Source organism: Callorhinchus milii, unplaced genomic scaffold (genome assembly GCF_018977255.1).
Source record: "Callorhinchus milii isolate IMCB2004 unplaced genomic scaffold, IMCB_Cmil_1.0 Scaffold3, whole genome shotgun sequence".
Lineage (NCBI taxonomy): Eukaryota > Metazoa > Chordata > Chondrichthyes > Chimaeriformes > Callorhinchidae > Callorhinchus > Callorhinchus milii.
The window spans coordinates 73,668,652-73,696,213 of record NW_024704744.1 but is presented as its reverse complement, the minus strand read 5'-3'; the positions used below and the strand labels follow the sequence as shown (position 1 = coordinate 73,696,213).

The following is a 27,562-nucleotide window of genomic DNA, read 5'->3' as shown; positions in this document are numbered from 1 at the left end:
TCTTGGAATTGCCAAAGTGGTCCAAATTGCTGAATATGCCCATATCCATAAGCCTGATAATAATCCCTCAGGAAAAAAAACAATAATAATTTGGTCACTCATCCACAACTGCTTGTGGGACACTGCTGTGCACAATTGGCTGCCGCGTTTCGCCCACAAAATATACAGTCAATTCACTTCACAGTATATTCTGTGAAGCGCTTTGAGACGTGTAGAAGACGTGAAAAGCGCTATATCAAATGCAAGGATTATTATTATTATATCCGTTTCCGTCATGCTGAGATCTGCATACAACTGATTGCAATGCATTCTCTAAAGTTGAATGCTAATTTTCATATTTTCATTGTGATATTTACAAGAAGCAAAAGAGAGCGAGACATCAGATATCCATATGAACTCCATTTGATATGACATTTGAACAAGGAATTAACTCAACCACATAACACACAAGCATATTTGCTGTGTTTTTTTAATGGATTTTCATTGGTGAGCCTGAGATACTGTTATAGAATGGCAAGATAAATTTAATACTCATTCAGTGGATCCAGGCTCATGAGCAGTGAGATATCTCTTTTTTGTGGAGTTTCTTTCATGAGTAATGAAGCTGTTGAGATGGTCATTTATCATACTGCTGTCAAATATTTCAAATTTCATGCAGTGTTGGATTGTACATTCAGGGAACATGGGGAAACAAGGAAAAACTAATAAAAATGAATCAAAAACCTTTCTTTTTTATATTATCCTATGTTTTGCAGTCTTGGATGCATAGATCTTCCTGTTGGTTTCTGTCCTTTTTATTTTGCTCAGGGTTTGTTATTCTGTATTTCTCCCTTTACCCTTTGATCGTATCTTTTTTTCTGCATCTTTCATCTTTCTAATCTTTTTACCTGTCACATATCTGTTTTTTTTGTGTCACTGTCTTTCTCACACTGCGTGTATTTTAATATAATGTCTGACTACCTTACTACCGTTTCATTACCTATCAACATGCCTAACACAAGGGAGTTTCAATTTCTTTCTTGATATTTATTGAAAACCTTCTTTTAATCTAGAGTGACTTGTTATTTAAATATTTAAACATTGAGTGATCTTTAAAGAATTTCTGGATCTCAGACATTAAAACACTGTTGTGCCAGGTTTACTCAGTAGTTTAATGCAGGAACAAACTTGTAATATATGTTGTAGTACCCTCCAACTTCAAAACAATATGGGTAAATTAAGAAAAATGGAGCACTATCAGGGGAATAATCAAATGCATTGATTTCCTCCATACAGTGGCAGTTGAAGTTTATGGAAATATTTTGGTATGCTTATATTTGTATATATTTTTTAAAAATAATTGAAATCTGAATAAAGAGTAGTAACAGCACTGTTGAAATAACTACGTGGTTGAACTCTTAATGGTTGAAAGAGGTAAATATTGGTGATATTACATGGCTATTGCAGCATCAGATACTGTATACATTGCTGGTGACGGGTCCAAAGTGTCTGCCTGCACCACATTCCACTATTACCTACGAATACATTTGGGCCAGATCGCGGTAATAAGAGGTAAGACAGTGCTTTAAATAATCGGATGATCTAAATGAGACCAATTGCTCTGTGGAAGAACTGCTTCTATGTTTTAAAAGTAAATTCAACATGTTTGCTTGGGATTTTTTGCTTAAGAGGTTGCTGTAAAATCCAGAAACCATGGCAATGTCATTTCTGGGGCTGGATGAAGCTGTTTTTGTATAGTAGTAGCAATGCTTCCACTGTTTGAGAATTTTTTTAGGAATATTTGTTGAGTTTTTAATTTTTTCCTAGTGAACGAAAAAGATTGGAGTTGGAAAGAAAACTTTTGGCAAGTAACAAAACAGAGCAGCCGATGTAAGTACATTGGAATTGTCATTTGTGTTTTAGATCAAATCCTTACTAACATTTTAAAAATTATTTTCCCTTCCTATTTTCTCCCCTTTCTCCTCTCCCATAGCCATTTAGATGTGCTGTGGTGTTTTCCATGGTATTTTCCCTCTTTTATTGGGGTATAGTTCCACTGGTGGTGGTTACCCTCTGGTACCTCGTCTAATAACTATTATTCACATGTGATCATTATTAGCTGAGCAAAGGGATTAGGCAGAGGAGAGAGGTACAAGCACTGGGCAGTTGGGAGAGTTTTTCTAATATTGTTTTAATGGGCTAAGCCCACTTAATAGTAACCTTTTGCCTCTGATGATTCTTTTCTCAAGTTAGGGGAATGGTATTGTTCATTCACACAAAATAGTGATTTCCTATGTCTTGTATAGTAAAGATCTGACACATTCCTGCTCATATTTTTAATTTTTACATTTTTTGTATTAAGCAAGGTAAGGCCCTTCTCATCCTTTTGACCGAATTGCGTTCCACAAGGGAAATAAGGTTGTCCCCACAGACAAGACCTTGTCTCCCTCAAACTCTCTAGGCCCCAAATTGTCAAAGGACAATGCAGACTTACAATACAAAATTACATTTGTATAGCGCCTTTCATGTTGGGAGGATGTTCCAAGACTTGATGCCTTCACGCCCGCCTGAACAGGTCAGGTGACTAGATCGCCTCTCTGAGCCTCGTGACCAAGTGTTCAAGCGAGCTCTGCATTCCAGAGTGTCTCCCTTTCCTCTTTTGTGAGTGAAATCGAACTCCTCAGGTTGGAAGTTCTGCAATTCCGATTCCAGCCAACAGAGGGCTAAAGGCACAGCTGATGCCAGGAACTCAATCCTTCCCATGACCCCCATTTATTGGTGAGATTTGATTGTGACCTTGTACCCACAAGCAAATAACAACAGGAGAATGTTTCTGGCAGGTGCTAGCACAAGGAATAACTGATAAGAACAAATACTAAACTTGATTTTAACCAAAGGGACATCCCTGCTGATATGCACCAGAAATAAGTCTTATCCCAGAGTTTTCCATCAATGTGCATTTTTGAATTTCCTGCATTGGTCATCCTTGTATTGACCGTTTTACTGCCAGTGGGATTTTTTGTGTTGCAAATAGAAGCTTGATGACTCTACTTGTACAACATTTCAAGAAACACTGTTACCGCTGGTAAGGTTTCAGGCCATGATTTTGGGCTGAATTCATAGATTGAAGAGCAATGTGTTAAAGCATTGATTATTCCCAGTATCACCTGTTATCTGAAGTACAGTTGCTTCTTTTTTCCAAAACACAATCCCTTTAGTTTATTCTCTCTGTGTGATATATAACACTTTGATTCTGTGTAGAAGAGAAGTGTTTGTTGTGTTTTTGTGTACACAGACTTGTAGGAATACAGCTAAGATGTGCTTTCTGTAGAGGTATGTACCATATGTATTGAAAATTTGAATCAGTATCACATTTTCTGTGTATTGAATCACATTTTCATTCAAAGGAAAAGTATCATTATAGCATACTGGTTAAAGGTGTATACACGTGAAGAAATTGAGATGTATTGTTATTCACCCATGTCTTCAGTTCCGACCTTCAATCAAACGTGTGAATTGTGAGTGCTGTTAATAATCCACAGATGGGCATGTTCAATTGCTTTTCGGTTCTTACGTTCACCGCACTTGTAATTTTGTGGGTTTAACTGATGGAGAAATGTGGATTTGAGTCAAATAGTAAAGGTAAATCAATAAAATATTATTTTTATTGTGAAATGGACAGCTTTCAAACATGTTGCTGATGTTTGATTTAGTTATAACTAAAGTGGTGTTGAAATTGCGATATTTGCACTAAACACTAAAGTCCTCTGTCTGTTATGGTAAATGGTAAGGATCCCATCAAGGGAATTTTTCCTATTTTCTGGTCAAGAATCCTATAAGAGGAACTTGGTGACAAATCTGCCAGGTTTGCAAAAAAGGAACTACCCTTGTAAGTAACTTACTGTTTAAGTGCTTTGTGATAATTCAACAAAATAAGGCCCTTCCTTCCTTCCTTCCTGCCTGCCTGCCTGCCTGCATCTCTCTCATTCTCTTCCCTTCTCTGTTATAAAATAAGATTTATACTGCTATTTTGTTAAGCATTCTCCTCCATTTTCTCAGATCCAAGCTGAAAGGAGCAAAACTGCAAAATTATTTGAAAGAAATACATGAACGGGAGAAGATAGCCCATCTGCGCAACCAGAATTTTTTGAAGGAATTTGAATGTATTGAAGCCCATGCTGCAACTCTAACACAAAGAACTGACACATTGAAACAAATGAAAGTAAGAGATTGCCTAATTGCTAACCCAAATTTATTATTTGGATTAAAAAAGGATCCCATTGTTTCAAGTATTTAATTAGGGAATTTATTCTGCACAAGATGTCTGTTCTCCGATAACCCTTTTTTTTGATCAGTTAGGTGTGTGACTCCCCCAGAAATCCATCCATATCTTCTCAATATTCAGATCAGACTGAGAGGTTCCATGTATGTATGTACCTATGAATGGAAATTTCAGAGTTTGGAATGTAACCGGCACTGTAGCCCAGAAAGGAACCTCTTGCTTGCTTAATTCTGGAAAATATTAGGCACAGGTTGGCAAGAATCAAGGCTTGGGGTCCCCAGACTGTGGTAGTACTGGAGTTTAACCAGCTAAAACTGCGTAGCTTGCCATTCGAAGCACTCTCTTGGCAAGCTTTCTGCTGCTTGTCCGGGGTGTTAGCTGCTACAGTATTAGCAGCTATAAGCAACAGAAAGCTTGCAGGAGAGTGCTTTTAATGGCGAGTTACGCAGTTTGGCTGGTTTGTTCCAGCAGTATGCCAACCTCTGTCCGGGCTTCGAATTTGCAGGATTAACAGAAGCCAGGTGGTAAAAAAAACCTTTCCTAAGTGACAGGTCTGTCTGTTCAATTCCTACCATTGAGGCAACCTGGCTGATCTGCCAACAACAGTCTCTCAAACCACAATGGTTTGTGGGACAATGCAGTTTGCAATTGGCTGCTACGTCTTGCCCACAAAATATTCAGTCAATTCACTTTACAGTATATTCTGTGAAACGCTTTGAGACGTCTTAACAATGTGATAAAGCGCTATATCAAATGCAAAGATTATTATTATAACAGTACTTTTGAGCACTGCATGGGCTGAAGTAATGGAGCAACTGCTTATAATTGAATAGTGCCTTTCACATGGAGTGAACATCTTAAAAGTGCTGAACAGGTATAATAAAGAGCACCAAGCAGGAAAAAGGGAGATCTAAGGATGTTGACCAAAACATAGTGGAAGAAATATGTTCTAATAAGATTTTGATAATGTGGAGAGAGATTTTAGAAGAATTGCAGAGCAGAGCATGGTGGCTGAAGGATGGGCTACCAATGAGAGGATGGAAGCATTGAGAAATAGACAAAAATCAAATGAGTGAAGGATTCGGACAAGAGAATAGATCTCGATGATGGTCCAATTCTGTGAAGGGATTTGTAGACAAGGACAAATGTTGTGTTCACTCATGAGTAGTGTTATGATAATGGTAACCACATGTCTAGCTTACTTTTGTGGAGTTTCTGGTCTGCAATTCCAGTCCTGGGACATGTAAAATTTTACAATCTCCTCTTCAACTTTTGCTTACTTTATTTATTTTGCTGGTTCTTCCAACATCTGATCCTGTTATGATGTTTAAAGTTGAATGAAACTGGTAGTCGTATGCATTTTTTTAACACCAGAAACCAAAATGCTCCACTTACTGTCATATCAGATACAATTTACTATTGGTTTTGCTGTCTCTATTTTGTATGCAAACCAAATGGTGTTCTTATTTAACAACTGTACTTGAGTGACCTTGTAACAAATAAATGGCAACAACTGATCAATGACTGCATTCATGCCCGTTTTGTTTTTGAAACTCTTAGCTGCCATTTCAGAAAGAGCTTCAGCGGATTCATGTAAATATTTGTGTGCCTCTGCTCCCCCTGCAGTTTCTGAAACTGACTGTGAAGCTCCCTTAGACTCATCTTTTCCTTCACTTATGTAATCATTCTCTGTTAACTTTCAAAGAAAATACCACTTGATACAAACCTCCTTGCAGTAAGGAAAAAAATGCTATAAGCAAGGAATCCACATGCTTTGTGAAAAATCCTTAAATCCTCACCCTAAGTTATTCCTAGCTGGAAAGTGAATTTAGGGCCTTATCCGTCTATTCCTTTTAAGGCTGTGTTCTTTGTCTTGTATGCTCCTACTCCTATTTCTACATACTTTATCAAATGAGGAGAGTGCACTTCAAGTCCCCTTCTTTTCAAAAATGGTGCTTTCCTGCAAATGGCTAAAATTGATCTTTGTTCTGTAATGATTTTCTTATCTTGTATATTCACGTACTGTAAATCAGTCATTTTAGTCATAGATAGTAGTATATTTTGGGTAAACTTAAGAAATTAAAAATGTTGAAGTTTAGTTTTGATTATAGCAGTATAATTTTGCTATTTGCAACATCTGAAAACATAGAATCAAGAATAACAGAATAATTTGCCCTTAGCATTTCACGTCAAGAACGCCTCAAAACGCTTTACGAATTATTTATAATAATAATCCTTGCATTTGATATAGCACTTTTCACGTCGGGAGGACGTCCCAAAGCGCTTCACAGAACACACTGTAAAGTGAATTGACTGTATATTTGTGGGCTAACGCGGCAGCCAATTGCGCACAGCAATGTCCCCGTAGATTGAAAATGACCAATTTATTATTGTTTTTGGTTTTGGAGGGATGAGGTGTGTGGAGTAAGGGAACTTGCCCAAGGTTTCGCCCTGCCTGGAATTGAACCCAGGTCTCTCGCTTGCAAAGCGAGTGCTCTAACCACTGAGCTACAGGACTCCACTCCATTATGATGATACAAAACCAGAGGTAACAGATGTTTACAAAACAATAAATGTTGAAAGAAACTAATAATACACAGTTGCATTATCAATGCTTTTTAAAATTGGTCATGACTCATGAGTCTTGCACTACAGTATTCAATGAATTACTTAGAATAATACTTGCATTTGCATTATTATTACTTGAAATGCCCTTAAGGCATAAAACTCCTTTTTAATACTTTGCAGCATGAACCAGTCATTGAAAGGAGCTCACTGCTTTGAAGCAATTAATTTCTTTAAGCAGACATTTCAATTTGCAGGACAGGAATTAGTGAGCAAACCATGGTTTGCTTTGTCTTTCCGGAATTCACTTATATCTTTGCACATTTTCTCTTCAAAATTGATAGGACGTAGAAACTCTGAAAATTGTTGTTAAAATACAACGCAAATTTTCTCCAAAATCAAAAGGCTGGAAACATCCTGTCCCCATCTTCTCCCAATCATTGAACCACCATTATTATTAAACCAGTGTCTTCAATCTCCTTTGTGAACACAGTATTCTGAAGAGGCAGGTGCTGACTTTAATCACTTACATCCATCTCATCTTTGAAGGATGCTCCGTAACTGGACTAAAATGGGATAAATTTCCATAAAACTTTCTAAAGAGGAGTCAAAGCTCTTTGTGCACAGTGTGCATGTTTGGTCACTCTTGGAGCAAATTAAATTCAATTCATCCACATTGCATCTGCCATTTATGTTGTCAAGTAGGCAACACAATGTTTGTCTCACTTCCAGTGTAATCTTCACAGTGTGCATCAACTTGGCTCAGTTGGTGGCACTTTCACCACTGAGTTAGAAGATTGTGGGTTCAAGCCCCATATTGGGATGTTGCACTCATATCATCCAGGCTGACACTCCAATTTTGTGCTGGGAAATGCTATATTGTTGGAGGTGCCGTCCTTTTTTGAGATGTTAAATTGAGATACTGTTTGGTTGTCCATGTGGATGTTCAAGATCTCATAACACAATTTGAAAAGAGAAAGGATCATTCTCCATATACAGTAACTTGATAAAAGCTGAGCCATCAAGAACATTTGTGGCTTGTGTCTATCCTGCAAGGTAGTTAAAATTAGAATTTTCTGCTTTTCCAAGTATTGGAAAATTACTGCAAAATTACAATATTATTTATTGAATAATATTGGAGTAATTAAGATGTTGGTACATTACTTGATGTCAGAATAACAAGACTTCTGTACACTAACAACAATGAAAGTGGGTGACCTCAACTAAATTTTCGAAGGTTGTGATCCCATTTTAGTAAAATGATATTCACTGCAATTGAGCAAAGTTTTAATGGCTGTTTTAGAACAAACCAACTTAGTTCACCTTAATTATCAATTCTAGTTCTCATTGTCAAAAACTCATAGTTAAATGTGAGCAACTTTCTGCCTTTGCTAAACCTGCTGTCTTGGTGCATCCAAAAGGTACTGTTCTGTCAACTCAATCCAATTAAAACCATTGACACTAGGCTTGAGTAGTATTGGTGGAAGAAGTCTGGGAACGAGTCTAAACTCCAACATCAATTGATGCATGACTTAATAATAATAATCCTTGCATTTGATATAGCGCTTTTCACGTCGAGAGGACGTCCCAAAGCGCTTCACAGAACACACTGTAAAGTGAATTGACTGTATTTTTTGTGGGCGAACGCGGCAGCCAATTGCGCACAGCAATGTCCCACAAACAGTCGTAGATTGAAAATGACTAATTTATTATTGTTTTTGGTTTTGGAGGATTATTATTAGGCGTGTGGAGTAAGGAAACTTGCCCAAGGTTTCGCTCGGCCTGGAATTGAACTCAGGTCTCTCACTTGCAAAGCGAGTGCTCTAACCACTGAGCTACAGGACTCCATAAAACTTGCTTACCATAAAACAAAAATCCTCTCCCATCTTCTTTCCTTTTTTCTACTGATCCCCAAAATGTTCTGCTCGCGTACTTTATAAGGATGGTTTGTCATTGCTGTAGAGAAAAGGCCTATTTTATAAATCGCAAGCTGGAATAGTCCAGCCACAGTGGTACTTCCTTGTCACTGGAATAATGGAAAACAACAAGCTTTTAAGGTCAGCAGATTGTATGGGTCAAGAAAATTGATAAGGATGGAAGGAAGATTTACAAAGAATGTAGTGCACATAAACAACCCACTTGGCCCAACCTAGTGTTTATTCTCCCACATGAGTCTTTAGCCACTCATTACTCCCTCTCATCCCCTTCTATTCTCTTCTACCTCATGAGAAGGTCTAACTTCATCTTGAATGCATCTACACTAGCTGATTCACTGCTTCAGGCTTTGAGTTCCACAATCTCATGAGCCTCTGCGTGAAGTAGTTCTTCCTAAGTTCTCTTTTAGATCCCCTAGTTGCTATTGTATTGTGTCCTCTGGTTACGGGCTGCCCAACCAATGGTGGGGGGAAAAAAATATATATTTATGTCATTAGCGATTGAAACATTAGTTTATATAGGCAATTTACCATTCCTTTATGAATGTCACCTACAATATCCGTGATGGAAAATAGAAGTTAGAGTAAAATAAATGACCTTTTGTCATTGACTTATTGCTTTTTATTGGAGTGCTACTTTCGTACTATGTACAGGTCAAAATATCCAGTGTAGTACAACGGTTTCCTCTGAATTATGCTATTACAGTGATATTTTAGGTATGAATCATTGACTTTTGTGATTTGCAGTAACTGCTTGAAGCTGCAAAATTGTTAATCAAAATCCCTTAGCTGTTAATTGTTTTTCAATTATACACAGCACTACTGCTAATTAATTCAAAACTATTATTTGAGCCACAGAATGCCCATTGACCTATTCCCACCCTGTACCTTTCCTATATGATATTGTTGAGTACTAATTTGTAGTAGCAGTCCGTTTCATTAATAATTTATGCTGTGTTTGTATTGATTCCAGTAGATGCCAAACAGATAAATTTGAGATCTATCATTTGACCAATCTATCTTTTCCCCTCCCTCAGGCCCTCCCCCTAGCTTGGTCGTGCAGTCAGCTATGCAAAGCACTTGCAGATGGCCTTCTAACATGAAAGATGCTGCTATATCAACATAGATGTGTAATGCTTAGGTTGCATCAGATAGATGGGAACACAAATATTTTTGTTCCTGCTCCCATCTATCTGATACATCCTAGGCATTACACTGTCTGTCAACTGCAAACTTTCGTACCAATTGTCATGTTTTGGGGTCACTAACATTGCACATGATGTAATGATTTTAAACTTAAGATAATTATCTTTTCATTTTCTTAATTTCATTTTTTTCTGCATACCCTGTATTTTCCATCTACCTTTGTTCCTTCTGTTTTTTCTCCAGTCACTCTTATTTTCCCATGCTCTCTTTTTTCTACTTTTATTTCCTGTGCTCTCTTTTTTTCTGCCTTATTTCTCCTTAAATATTTCCAGATAATAATAATACTCCTTGCATTTGATATAGCGTATCATGTACAGTCACTTTTATTGTATAGATAAAAGTGTAGTACCAGTTTTATTAATCAATTCTGGTTGTTTGCAAGCTGTAGGATAAAATTGTAGCAATGCCAAAAGTACCACTTAGCTAATTTTTCTAAACCGTATTCCTCATGAAATAATCCAGTTCCTTTTCAAATGCTTCAACAAAATCAGTATTTACTGCACTAGATGGCAGTCTATTCCATACGTCAAAGACTCTAAATGTAGAGAACTTATTTATTATGCCAAATTTAGCTTCTGTTTTGTTTTAACTAATTTTGCATTAAACAGGAGTCCCTATTCCTTTCATTATTTTAAAGACTGGAATCATATCCTCATTTTTTTAAAAAAAGAGTAAACTTCACTTCATTAGTTTGTTTTTGTCACTGAGTGATTCAAAACCATAATATTCCTTAGATAACACACATCTGGTTTGATGGATACTTTTAAAAATGTAAGCAATGTTCATGAGACTAACCAAGATTTTAGTTGTGTCTACAATTGCTGTGATAATTTGATTATACTTTTGATATTTGGCCAACTGTTCAAGTATGATATAATATATGTATTTGTTCAAAATATCTTTACCCACCTAGTATAATTTTTATGTGTGTGTGTATGTGGGGAGGGGGGAGGAGGAAAAGTCTATTGAAAGAACTTTACCAATTAATGATTTTCCTGTCAAATGTGGCAAGCAATAAATTAATCCACATTGTAGGTAATCTTATTTTGCTGGAGTCCATTGATATTACGGATAGCTGTCTATACTGTATTAACAATAGCATGTTTAGAATGGAGAGGGCGAGATAGAGAGAGAAAGAAGAAGCTGGAGTATTTGTAGTTTACAAATCACTGTGGGGTAGAAAGCAGTAAGTTGAGAAAAACGATGGCAGCTTTTTACAGATTAAAAGCACGTTGATGATAAACTGAGATCTGGAAATTGGTTCGGACCATATCAACAGGGATCTGAAACAATTGTGCAGCAATTGGGACATCATTTTGCCTATTCCTGTGCATTCTTATTTAACCAGATTCCACAAGAACTAAGTGCCTTGTTTTCAAAAGGACAGCAGGAACACAGCATTACTGAAATCTCACTGTTTGATAACCTGACCACTGGAACCACACCTGATAGATATCAACTTAATATTTGATGATATATTACTATGTCAATTAATTTCAGGTATATGTCATTTGCATAATTTTTTAATAGTAATTAGTGGTCTAGAATGCTAACTGGTACTTAAAATAAAGTTATGGTTTATGTTGATAATTTTATGTGAAGATCAGTGTACTATACTATATACTATATATATACTATATACTATACTATACAGTGTAGTATACTAAACGAAATATAAGGTAAAAAATAAAATGTTAATTATGCCCACATATGTTATTTACCTCTAGATGGAGTATACAAAGCAGATCAAGCGGTTACTTTCAATGTGGAACAAGGAAATTAAGTTGAACAGTAAGGCAGAAGAAGCAAATATTAAACAAGTAAGATTTGAAATTTTTTTAAAACTGAAAAATATTTTGGGAAAGAATAGATACATAATTTAGCTACAGTGCTTGCTGTATATCCATAGAACTGGTATGTGGTATTAGTGTAATGTATCCCTTAGTGAACGCAACCAAAATTTTGAATCAAGTCTGATGGCTTTCTGTGTGTTCTGTGAATATAGGGATCCAAACCCCAATTATGCTATAAAGTGAACCCATATTATAACACAGCGAGTTGTAACAAAGCATATCATAATGGGGTTCTACTGTATTGGGTTCCATTTGGTAATATTAATTTGTATTCTCAGTCTGCTGTTTCTACTTGTTTTTTATCTTCACTCCTGAGAAATGAATCAACCAACATGGTTGGTTATCCAGAAAACATGGTCAGCCACTGAAAATTCCTTTTTTAGAAAAAAAACATGTTTGATGGCTCACCTGATCACTCAGTTTCTCCATGTTTCTCCTAATCGCCTTGAGCTTCTTTTTTGCTTATTTGTTCATTTCATCAAATACATTTTACCTACCATTGTCACATGTCTCTGATTCATAAGGAAATATTTTAAGCCATGGGGCATTCAGGACTTTATTTTTTCTGTTGGTAAACTGGTGGACATTTTCTCACTTTTGTTCACTGCCCAATGTAACTGCACGTTTTCAACTGTAGTCCTGCAAACCAGCTCATTTTAAACAGGTGATTGTTGAGTCCCACACAACTTTGTTGTTCTACTTCTCTACGATTTTTAAAGATATTTTCAAATAATCAGTATGTTTAATATTTGCCAAAGTAATATTATGGGTACTTTCAAGTCTATAATGATGACGTACAGACATACGTTAAAAGAGCCCATGGCACTATTCAAAAAGAGATGGGATTTTCTCCCAGTGTCCTGGCTGACAATCCCCCTGATCAAAAATTGATCATTCACTTCATGCCTGTTTGTGGTATATTACATTTGTGGATTGACTGCCTCCTTTGCCTACAAAATAAACAATCACTATGTTTTACAATGTATCCCTTGAAGCACTTTGAGACATCCTCCTGAGATGAAAGATGCTATTTGAAATGAAAGGATTATTACTACATATTCAGATTTTTTACCCTCTTCTCTGCCTTTTGGATTTTCCATTCCAATAGTAAATTTGCCCCAACTGACATCTGGAAGGGAGTGAATTCAGCACAAATTTGGCAGTGTGAACCTTACAATTTATGTTTATAAGTCCCAAATTCCCACAGCAGATTGCTGAACTGCATTGTTAATGGGAAACAGACTGATTTCAGTGTTTGGTTCAGGATGTAATTAGGATGCTGGCCACTGATCCATCTCTAGTATCAACAAGGTGTTAGTGTTTCATATGTTCCAGCCATCATTATTTGGAAGATGTGTCAACGTTGAGGCAGTTGATGTGCCATTTGTCATATTTCTAGAGTTTTATCTGCAAACCAAATACATGTGCTGAATTATTTAATCATCTTTGCATTTCATATAGCACTTATAATATTGAGAATGTCTCAAAGTGCTTCACAATGTTTCTGTGAAGTGTTGTGATTGCATTTTGTAGGCTATCGTGGCAATTGAGTTGCACAAGCAATGTCCTACAAACAGCCATGAAGTGAATAATCTATTTTATCTGGAGGATTGATACTGGGAGACACTCCTTTCGTTTTTTGAATAGTGCCTGTGATCTTGAACCTTACGCTGATCAGGCAGTCAGGATTTTGGTTTAGCGCTTCATCTGAAGGATGGCACTTCTGACAATGCAGGATTCCCCATCACTGTTATACAGTGTCAGCTTTGACTATGCGCTCAAAGTCTTGTTCTGGGGCTTGAACGTACAACTGTTTGACCCAGAACGCTGACAAAAAGAGCTGGTGTAAGACCTAGTGAGAATGTAGGGGTTGACAAAGCCACTGTCTAGTTTGAAACAGATATAAGAAAACTTTTAATAATAAAAAAAACTTTTGAGTGTGGATATAGTCCTTACATTTTTTTGATATCTGGAGAAGACAGGATTACACTCTGCTATGATGAACCCCCGTGGTCAATTTATGTCTAGATTGCGTGAAAATAATAGTTTTCAGAGGGTGGAACAGTGCACCAAAATAAATCAAAATGAAGAGTCCAAGCTTGTTTAGCCTTCCTGATAGGTATAACCTCACAGTTCCAGTATCATCTGTGTAAATCTCCTTTGCACCTTCTCCATTGCCTGTATATCTGTTCTATAATATGGGGACCAGAACTGTACACAGTACTCCAAGTGTGGTTTAACGAAGGTTCGATATAAGTTTAGCATAACTTCCCTGCTTTTCATTTGTATCCCTCTACAAATGAACTCCAACACTTGGTTTGCTTTTTTTTATGGCCTTATTAACCTGTGTCGCTACTTTTAGTGATTTATGTATGTGTACCCCTAGTTCCCTTTGCTCCTCTACCCCATTTAGATTCCTATTTCCCAGGCAGTATGTGATCTCCTTATTCCTCCTACCAAAATGTACCACCTTACATGTATCTATATTGAAGTTAATTTGCCAATTAAATTCCCATTCAGAAAGTTACTTAATGTCTTGTAATTTGTTGCAGTCCTCCTCAGTATTAACTACACCCCTCAATTTGGTGTCGTCTGCAAATTTTGAAATTGTACTTTCAATCCCCAAGTTCAAATCTTTAATGTGAATTGTGAACAACAGTGGTCCTTATACCGATCATTGTGGAATACCACTTCCCTGCCTCTGCCAATCTGAGCATCTACCCTTTACAGTTTGCTATCCATTCTGCATTTTTCCTGCTACTTTAAGTTGAGAAGTGGAGAAAAAAGGATGATGTGGAAAGTGAGCAGGATTGGTGACAATTTGCTTCTAAAACCTATGTTTCACTAAAGTCCATCTTAAAAAAATAATTCAGAACCCACTTACGGCTGAACATAAAAACCTGTACAGCATTGTTTAATATTATAATTTATGTAAGTTGAGCTAAAATAGGATTCAATGGAGTGTTCATCTAAAGGCCCATCAATGTTTCCAGCAATGCACTTTACACGTAAAACATCCATCTTAAGTAGGTGGTCATTGATTGCTCCTTGCAGCACATGGGAAATGACAAAGAATCAATCACAGGACAACCAAAGCAAGAAAACAACCAACGTGATGTGACATTGGATAAAAATAAAAACTGCAAATCTTGGAAATCTAAAATAAAAGTAGACCAGGATTAAATTCATAGTAGATCAGCATCTGAATGAGAACGTTTTATTTTATAACTTTGTGGTTCAGATCTGCTCTGATATTGTAGGTTATGATACAAATTTGTTTTCATACCCGGATTGATTGAAAAGGTCTGATTTTATCATTTGGTTTAATTTTTCTGTAAATGTTGCATTTATCTGTGTTGCATATTCATGACATGCTTTGCTTTTTATGCTTATGTGGAAAGATTTATGTATAGAATTTGTATTCGGACATATGGAAGTGCATTCTGATAGGGTTCAGAATTGGGTTAAAGAGAATTGAAGGATATTGAGTACTTGACGTTGTCCTGGTTTGAAAAACAAAAGTTTGGTAACATGTACAGAGATCCGTATTATATTTAATATATTCACAAAAGACAGGATAGTGTGTATGGAAATGAGCTAATTACAGCAAAATATTATAACTGACACAGTTACAAATGTATATGCCTCACTCGAATTTATAATTGTAAGGCTCTCTATCATGACATTATGTCTGTAATAAGGCTACAAGACTACCTTCTGAGATTTTTTTTTTTTACTTTGCATATGCTGTTATAGGACATTTAGCATGGCACACACCTCATTATAACATGTAAATGCTGGACTCCTGAGGATTGTGTTACAATGAGGGTGGCATATATTTAAAAAAGTGAAAATAAATTATGCTATGGTTTTGCCACTGTTCATTAGTTTGAGTATTTTAGTAAATTGCATCGAAAAATAATGCTGTGTTGAGTCAGCTGTTATAAATATAGCTAAAATATTAATATTTTCAGTTTGACAAATATTTGAAAATAACTCCACCTTGTTACTGGGAAACTAAGTTCCCAACTAAACAGCAGAGATTGCACACATTTAGGTTGTTGCAGCTGAAATGATGCAGATTAGATTTTCTTACTCATGGGAAGAATTTAATCTATGGAACCAGTGGTGGCTGGATCCTTCTACCTGTTTTGTTGATGCAAGCGTAATGGAAAAGGGAGGAAGTGCAGAATAGTTTGTCGTGTGAGTTTTGGTTGACCTTACTTTTTAAACTTATTGGTTTCAATAAACAATTTGTTTAGTTAATTTGATTATTTGTATTGTATTATTTGTGAACAGTTTCACAGTTCAGAAACTGTGAACTGTTGGTCTGTATTGGCAAGATTGCTGTTTTCCATTATCTGAAAATTTCTTGTTTGTCTAAATGCACATGAGCTGCTGACAGCTTTTTACCTAATAGGGTTACATTTAGTTTTATCTTTAGTTCCTTGTTTTTTTGGTTGAATCTGTCGAATATTTGCCTGGTCTTGCAATGTCCATATTGCAAATTAGATTAACTATAACTCTTAGAAGATTAGACTTAGTACTAGCTAGTATATAGTACTACTATAGGATTAGCACTTGAAGTATGCACCTATTAATCTTCTCTATATAAGCAGCCCAAGTGAAGAGAAATCTGTGAACACCTCATAGATACAGTATTGTAAGATGCTAAATGGGATAGAGAAAATCATCCCCCAAAATAATTTGGTATCCCAAAGCAGCAAGTTTAGGATTGTGAAGAGGATTCTTTTGTACCACTTACAGCAAATTCTGTTGTAGAATTTCAGGTGCTATACTATCATTGGAGAACCTCTATCCAAGGAGTGAATCCTTTTTCTCATGTTGGGTGCACAAACGTTTGATTTCTGGAGACGGGGATGCTTTCACTTCTCGACAGATGGCTCAGCTTTAGGCTTTGGTTAGAACTACCCAGGACTGCATCACGCCTTTCCTATTGCTGCCGTGCTGCAGCAGAGGCCTATAGCTGATCCTAACATGGGAGCTTATTCTATATAACCCAAGGCAACTGCAGCCAAAGCTTTTCAAGATGTGCTTTGACAGTAAAATCTTGTTCAGAGAACATCAGGGTGGTGCTGGAGGGCTTTAAGCACCACTAACAAGGGACCTCAATGCTACTCCTGCTCTGATAACTAAGCCATCCCTTAGGAATATCACCCTGCACTGTTGGGCAAGTTTCCTTACTCCACACGCCTCTGTTTACCAAGCAGTAAGTAGGAACCCGGTTGTTAGTCAGTTGCTGGATCGCTTTTCCAGTGGCAATAATTCCTTCAAAAAACTAACAATAATAAATTGGTCACTTCAATCCACGACAGATTGTGGGACACTGCTGTGCACAATTGGCTGCCGTGCTTCACCCACAAAATATACAGTCAATTTACTTTGCAGTGTCTTCTGTGAAGCGCTTTGAGACGTCTCGCAGACATGATAAGGCACTATATCAAATGCAAGGATGATTATTATTAATTGCCAGCATTTAGCGCTCCTTTGTGAGTGTGTTTGAGGCCTTGTGTTTTTTTTTGTGTCAGCTGTGTATTTGACATGTGTGGACTCATCACCATGCTTAAGAATCGTTGCTTTCTTCCCAAAGGGATTTATCCTTTTTACCTAATCACATAGAATCTAAGTGCAGGTTGGCAAGAACCAAGTCTTGGGAACTCCAGAGTTGCATTGGGATACTGCTAGAATTTGACCTATTTTGCAGCCTTCCATTTCAGAGTAATAATGTCCTTGTTTGTAGAGCTCGGACCACCCTACCTGTTAGGGATTTGAGTTGTAGCATGATCTTGAGGCATGTGGGAAGAATCTCAGCCCCCACTAACTGGTTTATTCCTCAATTTTTTTCCAACAAGCTACATTGGCTATTCCATCATCAACAGCATAGAGAACTGTGGGCCTTCCTGACTCAGGTGTAAGACTACCAAGACAACAACAAAATTAAATTTATATAGCGCCTTTCACAGCGAATCAATTTAATTCCAAACTTTCATTTCCAGGCATGTCCTTACCCCTCTTCCCAGGAGATGAGCTACTACTTTGTCCATGTGTGGGGTAACTTTAGTACTGTGACATGGGCCGACTTTTACATATGGTGCAGGAGCAAGAAAGGTCATGCAATTGGACATGATCTTATAGCACCAGAAAATTATAAGATACACATAAAGCAGGATTTTTTCTCCAACAAAAATACCTATCAGTGGAGAATACTTAACTGTGCATATGTGTCTGTGTAGGATGGACAAAGTCAAATAATGAATATCTTACAAGCTGGTTATCTCTCTTTATTTAGAATTAGAATTAGATATCAAGTGGTGCCTCTTGGACAACACTTTGATTTCTTACCCAATACAATTAATACATATTCTATGGATAGCATTTTGTGTAAACTGATCCAATTTAATGTAAACAACCTTAGAAAAATTGTGACTTTGCAAGAAGCAGATCAACCGACAGTACTAAAATAATAGCTGCTTGACCAAAATACATTTAAAATGTTGACGCTGAAAAATTGTCTGTGATTGGTGTTTTGAAGACGTTGCTTTCTGCAGTACAATTGAAGAAAATGAACAATAAAATCAGCCATGCATTTATAATGACTGCTGGTTTCTAATCTTTTGTAGTATTGTCATTATAAATGATGTGTTGAAATCCATGGCAGATTATTCCATCAATAAAGGCAGTGAAGCTCTTTTGAATGAAATGCCTGTAATATCTTGTAATAACTTGGAGCACACTGCCAAGAGTAGTCACTTGTGAATATGTGCACAAACCCTCAGTTAGTAGATGATATTATAAGTAAAATGGCACCAACTCCATATTATTCAGAGAAGTTGTATTGCTGGCAGTGTGCTTGTCCCTTAGGCTGCAACATTCATTAGGAAAAGCTGACTAGGCTGAAGCTGGAAAGAGATGATAACGTGTTATGATTTTCATATTTAATACATTCCTTGGAAGAATGTGTGTGCTGCAGATTGATAGAAGAATCAACTGCTACTTTTAGTGAAAGACTTTCTACTCTGCCCCACAGCTAAAGATGGAATCACTCAGCCAAGAAATTAACTTTTCGTCTTTTTACCTGCTTTATGTATCAACTGGACTGGCTCAGTGGCAGCCAGTGAACACTGTTATACAGTTAACTGTTTTGTATTTAAGACTCTTATCAGAAAAGAAACAGAACCAGTGCTATTTATTGTTGGGAAGATGGTGTTTTTTTACTTCAGTGCATCAGCAGGGATTAATCAGAATTTACTTGGGGTTTAAGATTAAAAAGTTAAATGAGGATCTTTAGAGGGGCCTTTTAAAGTACTATCTGAAAGCTATCCAGCTATTTTATGCAGCAGGATCAACTTAATTAACCTATGTCGCCTTCAAGGTGATAGACAAGTCACCTTTTGCACTGTGATACTTATATTAAAAAAATACACTTTGATCAAAAGTTAAGGCCAGCCACACAAAATAGGTAATTATTTAACTATGCAGTGTATTGTTTGCTTTCCTTTTTTCATTTTCATATTCTAATTTAAGAAAATGAATGGAAATAATTCTCTGCCCGACACCCTTTCCACCATAACAAATCCTGGCATTAATTCACTACTCGATATACAGTACTTATTTGGATGGAATGGCTTGATTGTAAATTTCTCCTTAGCAGCTGCTTGAACTGCTTTCTCATTTGATTGATTTACCACGACACAAGATTCGAGTAGGGAAATGGACGGTGCTTAGAATAGAAACCTGATTTTTTTTTAAATTGTGCTTTTCCAGTTTCATGAGTAGACAGGAGAAAGCAGTGACAAAAATAAGCGCATATATTTCCATCCCTGTTGACCCAAACCCTCTTGGTATTAAAATAGTTTGAGATCGCTTGCATTTCTTAGAAACTTGTGGGGAATGCAAAGGTAGGAGAGAATCATGCACATGATTGCACAGAGCTGTGGCTTCCAGTTGTGTAATCTTTAAAACATTTTAATGTATATTTTCCTCTACAGATTTCAGTAATTGCTTAGAGGAGCTACAATAATGCTAAGTGGTTGTAAAACTATTTTAGCATTTTATAGGAAGGTGCAAAAGAGCTTGGAGTGGTTAATATCAGTCAGTATATTTTTTGACTGCAGCTGACATTTCTTTCACAACAGCCACAGTTTTGTAGGAAAGTGAAAACAGAAATCAAGTATAGTCTGGTGTCTCCATGTTTTTGGAAACTCATCAAAGTGGCAAGTATCGTTTAAATCTGATGTTATGGTATCTTGCATTTAGAGTAGAAAAAAGGAGCTAAATCATGTATTCCACTCATTTCTATTTACAAACGGGTATAATAATAATCCTTGCATTTGTTATAGCGCCTTTTCACGTCATCTAGTAGAATATATATAATAATAATATATAGTATAGTATAAGTGCTAGATTAGATACAGGTGCTAAATAGAGCGAGGCTCAATTCTGTGAAGCTTTGCGCTCTGTAATTGGGAGACAAAGATTACCTTCTTGTGGAAAGCCATTCTGACTTTATTGATCAGGAATTTTGCAGATGCCAGGTGATGAAAAAGATCACATTTGATTTTTTTATATATACAATATATATTATATATATATAGATTAAAAATAAGTTTAGTTTTATAAAGACAACAGGTTTTAATTTATTTGCAGTAACATTTTGATTTAATTAGCATAGTTTATGTGTCTATCTAATATTATTCTAATTAAAACTTAATTATAAAAGTGTAATAATAGTGTGACATCAACAACAACTTGCATTTATATCGCGCCCTTTACGCCGGACAGCGTCCCAGAGCACTTAACTGTGGCAGAGCCCAATGGCGAGCCAGGGGATGCGGAAGGTGACCATAGACACTGTCGAAGAGGAAGGTCTTCAAGCGTGACATGAAAATGGGAAGAGGGGGCAAGGTGAAGGATTAAGGGAGAGAGCTCGACAGCTTTGGGGCGTAGTGGCTGAAAGCCCGACCGCTGATGGTGCTGCGGAGGATCCAGAGGACGAGGAGGAGTCCGGAGCCAGTTGAGCGGAGGCAGTGGGTAGTGTAGGTAGAGAGCAGGTTGGAGAGATGGGGGGGTGCCAGGGTGTGAAGGGATTTAAATACAAGAGTGAGGATCTTGAAATCAATCTGCTCTGTGACAGGGAGCCTTTGGAGTTTGACGAGGACTAGGGTAATGGAGGTATGGAATTTAGTGTGGGTGAGAATGCGGGCGGCGGAGTTTTGAATTAGTTGAATTTTGTGAATAGTGGAGCAGAGGAGACCAGTGAGGAGGGCGTTTGAGTAGTCCAGGAGGGAGGTGACGAACGCGTAGACATCAGATTGAAATACACAAACTATGGTGCTTCCGAAATTAATTTAAAGAGAGAGTACATAGCATAATGTTATGAATCTACATAATCCAACTTCAAGTAGCACCAGCAGTGCCTAGCATCGCTGTATCTAAACTACAGATGATGGAGTACACACATCTCTGTTTTCAACCTCTTTATGTAATTGATATGCCACATTAATTTTGAACGTATGTTATAAACCAAATACATTATAAAGCTCTCTGCACAACCTAGTTATTTTTACTGAAATGTTGCACATTGGTGCATTGATTCCTGCTGATGTAAATATCTGGAGCAAATGTGAATATGATCTTGTTGCTTAATAGTTATCTTCCTGCAGGAAGATACAACAAATTGGAGTACAACTTTCAATTTCCAAAATTACATGTAGAATATCTCTTCTATGCTTACATTTTTAAAGTAATTTGCAGCCTGGTTGAATTTATTACACGAATGAACTTGGAGACACATGATGAAAGTTGTAATTAAAATTGAAATAATTCAGTAGTAATTGTTCACCAACAAAACTTAATTCAGTTATTTTAACAAAAGAAATTGGGCATCATATAATTATATTTATCTTTTTAACAACATATACCCCATTCTCATTATAAGTTTGTAATTTATTGGGCTGCCTCTTTGGAAGACAGTCTGACCTTGAGTCATGTTTCTTTTATGTTGCATTTTGTGATATATAGATGTTCACCACAGTGGGCAAACTATTTAAGTGTTGGGCTCAACAGGCCTGTGTTTTAATGAGAATGGAGCGGTATCATCAGTGTGGTTTTATATTTTGTTCAGATTGGGAGTTTAAAGAAATTGCTTAAAAATTCCTATTTACATTTTTCTCTGACCATAATATTTATACATTGCTGTTTTAAGATAGTTGTAACAAAGAACATGTTTACAATTTAGAACATATTTATATTGTATGCCATGTTTTTATGTATAATTTATTGTATACAAGTATTCTTTCTTCCCTCCACCTGCACTCAAAATTACCACCTATGGTATTAATGAAATTCATGATTTAGGAGAAATGGTATGTAGAAAAATATATGTCAATACTCATTTATATATTTTTCTGTGTTCTATATTTTTCTATTCCCTTGAGGTGTAGATCACTGAACAACTATTTGTTATGTAAAGCCTTATATTTGCTTTTTCAGTTGTTGAGGTGAGGTTAATGTTCTCTCTTTCTCATACTGCATTCCTACTGCAAATTTGATGCAATTTCACAGATTTTAGCAGCAATTCATTACCATATATGGAGTATTAATGGGGTTTCTGAAAGTGAGAATTGGGCTGCTGTCAGGTTCCTGAAACTGCTTAATATGGAGCATTTTTAATGTTATTGAACAAACATCGGAGTTTAATATTTTGTGTATGTAAACTGAGGCGTATCTTCATAGAATATGAAATTTGGGGACTATAGAGGCAGCATTACATCTTCATGATGTGAAGATCATCATCTGTTTCTTTTAGTGATGTGACAATACTGTAATAATATCGCATTCATTTATCACTGTGCTAATCAGACTTCTATTTGTGTTACTAAATAGAACCTATATATATTAAAATGCAATTTGGGAGGAAATTATACTTTCATAACAGTGATAACAATTTGTGCTTGCATAGCACCTTTCACGTTGGCAGAATGTCTCAACTATTAGGACAACTATTAATATTTGTTTTTGATAATATTGAAAGATTAAATTTCAGAAAAATAGATATTTCAACTGTCTTCAAGGCTACATATAAATGTGAGTTTTAAATGATAGGTACATGCTATAATTTCTAATTTTAACTCTATGCAAATAGAATTTTTAAGGTAGTGGCAAATTCTTCTGCAAAAAAGTAAAATCTGCTTCACACCAGATGCAGTGGGTATCAAAGCACCCACTGCATTTTCATGTGCTGCACTTGTGCGTTCTTGACCTGTGATTAATACCCGTCGAAAGTAAATTTTATATTACAAAAAGGTAAACTTTTCTTTTGCTTTGTTTTATACTACATTATGAATTTAGTATGCTATTGAAAACAGAATTCGGTACGCTTGTCTGGAATCTACATCTTCTGCATGCATAGATGGACCATTTGATATTTTAGTTTGGAATTATTAGTGGATTAATTGAAAATTGCTAGCGTTTTCTACTGATCATGCTTATGTTCTGTTGCTTTTTTCAGAGAGTTATTTATTGTTGCAGAAAAACATTTTCAGTTTTATGTTTTGTAGTATTCTGTTTTAAAATCTAAGTAGATTAAATATGACGAATTAAGTAACTAATAACTACTTTTTATACTGTCACTGAGGCAGTAAAACTGATCTGAACCATTTTGTACAATTTACTTTCTTAATATACAAAGGAAACCAAATTGAATGATTTGTTTGTTTCTTTACAATGAAATATCTGTTTTTGTTGCTTTTGCAGGCAACAAATTCATCAGGACAAATAAGAATGGAAAGAAACCTGTCAAAAGGTTTATACCACACTGCCACCAGCTTCATGGGCCAACAAATGCTGGAGATTTCAAGTAGTTCACGTTTGAATCCACAACAAAAATATCACCAGCCCACAGAGAGCCTTTCATTTTCTCAGCCTCATTCAAACAAGCAGGCAACATCAGTGACAGCAGTTCATACTAATTCTATGATAGACAACTTGAAGTTGCCTATGTCAAGCAACGGAAGGCAAGGCAAACACTGTGTTTCTGACATAAAAGATTGGAAGACAGGGCTCCAAACCAGTGAAGAAATGCCATTGACACGCTTAATCTCCTCCGGGAGTGAAAGCCATCAACGTGAAAGGACAGGAAGTAATAGGAGCATCAGGGCCCATAGTTCAACTGGCAGTCAGGAATTACCTATACCTGTGGCTCAGTTAAAGCCCATTACAGAAAAGCTGATACAAGACACTTTTCAGGATGTTTTTAAGAATCGCCTGACAGATGAAGAGCATAGCCACAAAAATGTTACTGTATGGAAAACTGCTACTACACTGAAACAGTATGAAAAGCTGCCCTTGGACTCATCCAAAAGCAGTATGTTTTCAGGACGTTTCACCACAAGCACAGAGGAAGATGACGCTAAACAGACAGGTATTCAAGATGTGCATCTGTGTCTTGAATGTGCTGCTTAGATTTTTATAATACCTGATTTCCTCCAGTCTCAACATTGATTATTTCCTTTTATGTTCATATGTATTTTTACTGCCAGTAGATCCTTGGTTTGGATATGTTCATTTCCATTACATTGATGTTAAAAAGCTTATTTTTCACATTCCACTCTAAAGTCAGTAATTCAACGCATGTTTGTGCTTTACATATAATCAGTGAATAATTTTACACTTATAAACAGGCGTTACAGGTGTTACCTTTTGCCATACAACATCATTGTTGCATTGCCATTGTTTTGACATGCTATCAATTTTTAATGCTCCTCTGTACAAATAGTGGTCAATACTATGAGTGAAATAAGAATGATTTTAAATATTAATTTTGCTTTTTGTAAATAAGCAGCACACTATGATTTAATAGTCGGTGATCAAATTAAAATTTATTTTGGTAAATGTTTGCTCATCAAGCTGGAGAACATTAGGACTGGAAAATGGAACATTTTCCCATTTCAGCCACCCAGTATCATTGCTCAAGGACTCCAAGGTCAGTTACAGCACAACTACTTGCAGGGTAATGGTCCATCTGTTCGAGAACTGCTTCCTGAAGTGGGTGTCCACTCACTGCCTGCTCCCAGCATCACGTGTACAATAACAACCCTTTTGTATCATCTAGTAATTCCTCAGTAGCCTGATTGACATCTTTGCTTGCTGTTTTCAGTCATTTCTTTGGTTCTGTTTCAATAGCTAGGAAAGATCTGTACAGGCAGAAGTAGGAATTACTCGACAGTCTGTAGGAAGATGGTTGGGATCACTTTGGCTGCTTTGCCAGACAATAATAATAATAATAATCCTTGCATTTGATATAGCGCCTTATCACGTCTTCCAAGAGTTCTCAAAGCGCTTCACAAAATATATTGTAAGGTGGATTGACAGCATATTTTGTTGGCGAAACGCAGCAGTGTCCCACAATCAGTCGTAGATTGAGTGACCAAATTAATATTATTATTTTAAAATTTATTTTCTTTTAAGGGATTGTTACCCCCAGAAAAACAATCCGCAAATCAACTAACAACCGGGTTCCTAATTACTGCTTGGTAAACAGAGGCGTGTAGAGTAAGGAAACTTGCCTAACGTTTTGCCCCACCTGGAAATCGAACCAAGGTCCTCTCGCTTGTGAGGCGAGTGCTCTAACCACTATGCTACAGGATTCCACATTTCAATGGCTCTGATTCTTGGCTACTTCTGCCAACATGTCAATTTGCGTTTACATGGTGACTGAAGTGTCACTGTTGTCAAGAGGCAGAACTGAAAGCAATACTTTGCTTTGTCTCAGATAGTAGACACCCTCATATATATTAATAGATCAAAGGCATGTAAATTGTGTTTAAAGTTTACTCTATTCATCCCAAACAACTTGAGGACAATACTGCATAAGTGCAACAATATTTCTCTTTTTCACATTAGCCATCTGTGGGCTTGCTGATATTGCCAATATAATATCATCCAGGGTTTTGTTCCATAATCCGACCCTCACCAAGATCTAGTTTGAGACTGTCCAAACTCATGTAGGATCTTTAAAAGCCAACTGAAAGAATTACATCCTGTTAATGTGGACTAGATTTGAACCAAAGCCCCATAGGTAAAAGGTGAATGCTTTAAAACACACAATTTTGTACCTATAATATGGAGTCTGAAACACTTTAGATTATTTCTTAGGTTGCATTGATATTTTAAATAAGTGATCAATCTAAGATAATGATGTAATGGGGGTATGCTTGTGGATTGTTCCAAGTAGATTGTTTATCTTTTGCGAAAGAGTACCTTGAAAAATGGAGTGAAATGCTACTTTGATTGCTTTATTGACAATGTGTTAGGTTAACTTTAGAAGCATTTGTCTCTTGAAATATATTGCACCTTTTGTTTCCATAGTGATCTTTCAGACTCAGAAAAATGATGCTGAGAAAGTTGTGAGACCAAGTCTGGATGTGCTGAGGCTGTCAGCTGAATTCTCTGCTTCAGATAGTGACCTCAATAATTCCACAAGCAGCAATGAAGAATTGCAAGAAATGGAGTCTTTTGAAGACGTATGTGTTCTTAATGCACATCCTAAACCAGCTACAGTAGGTGACCCAGAAGAGGCCAATCGATCAACCTTTTCTAAACATGAAAGTTGTCCTGATGAGAATAAAGAATACATTATGTCTTCCAAAAAGGAGCCACCATCTGACCAAAACATCTTTAGGACTTCTAAAGATAATAATCTTTATGAGGAGCTGCAGGTTTCATCAACTCGATCTGTCAGAAATGAGTAAGTGTTATTCATCTATGGTGTAAATAAAATTCACTAATTAGGTCCAAGTGTTTGAATTTAAAAACAAATTGCCTTTCTCAAAAATCTCACTTCAAATAGCTGTATTTTGATAAATGAAAAAGATTAAAGGAAATGCAGCAGTGTGATACTTACAGATACACATTGTGTGCAGAAGTCAGATGTCAATTTTAGATTAAAGAAATATGGAAAAAAAATTGGTTAGCAGTCTCCGTTACAGCAGCTTGCTTTAACTGTGGTTTTTTGTGGGTGCATTAGCTGCTGAAAAGCTTGGTCTCTAATTGAAACTTAGTACAAATTCTTCATATCTTTCCATGAGTCACTTTTGTGAAATCTGCCTTTGTAACAGCTGTCTCAGGCTGCACTCATTTTATGTCACCAGAAAAGTAAAGTTCATGCAAATGTTGCTCAACTACATTTGTGAAAGAACACACGGTACCATTAATTGAAAACGGAAGCAAGCATTTGTTTAGTGGAATTAATTTTGACTGGAGCATTGAAAAAATGTCTCCTTCTCCCAGTTTATTACCAGTATCTTTTAATGTACGTTTAACTTTCCTGTAATCATGATAAAAATTGTGTTAACGCTCATATTTTAAAAAAATTGAGAGTAGGTAACTATAACATTTGTAATTGCTGATGAGATACTAATGTTTTCTCTATTTTGTGTCTAGGATGACTAAGTACGATAACTAAGGGGTAGCTTGGTAGGTACAATGCTTGAGCATTGAATTCGGAAACCTGACTTTAGCTGAGGGGTGGAAAATAAAATAAAGATCACTAATTATACTATACATTGCTTGCCACCTGCATGGTGGAGATTAACTAAATGGCACAATTGTTACTTGGCATAATTGATTTTGTCTGATTCCGCACCATGTGTGGGCAATGATCTTTAGCCTTGTCACCAAACAATACAAGGTTTAACATCCTTTTGTTCTAGAACATGCACTTT

General features: G+C 36.5%; 1 protein-coding gene across 1 annotated transcript in view; it reads left to right on the top strand.

Annotated features, from left to right (window-relative positions):
• Positions 1-27,562, top strand: part of kiz (kizuna centrosomal protein) — a 76,693-nt gene that overhangs the window by 7,704 nt on the left and 41,427 nt on the right. The window contains exons 2-6 of the mRNA XM_007898344.2: positions 1,807-1,869; positions 4,039-4,201; positions 11,694-11,786; positions 23,595-24,261; positions 26,208-26,586. Coding sequence (XP_007896535.1) covers positions 1,807-1,869; positions 4,039-4,201; positions 11,694-11,786; positions 23,595-24,261; positions 26,208-26,586 — 1,365 coding nt within the window. The remainder of the gene's footprint in view (positions 1-1,806; positions 1,870-4,038; positions 4,202-11,693; positions 11,787-23,594; positions 24,262-26,207; positions 26,587-27,562) is intronic.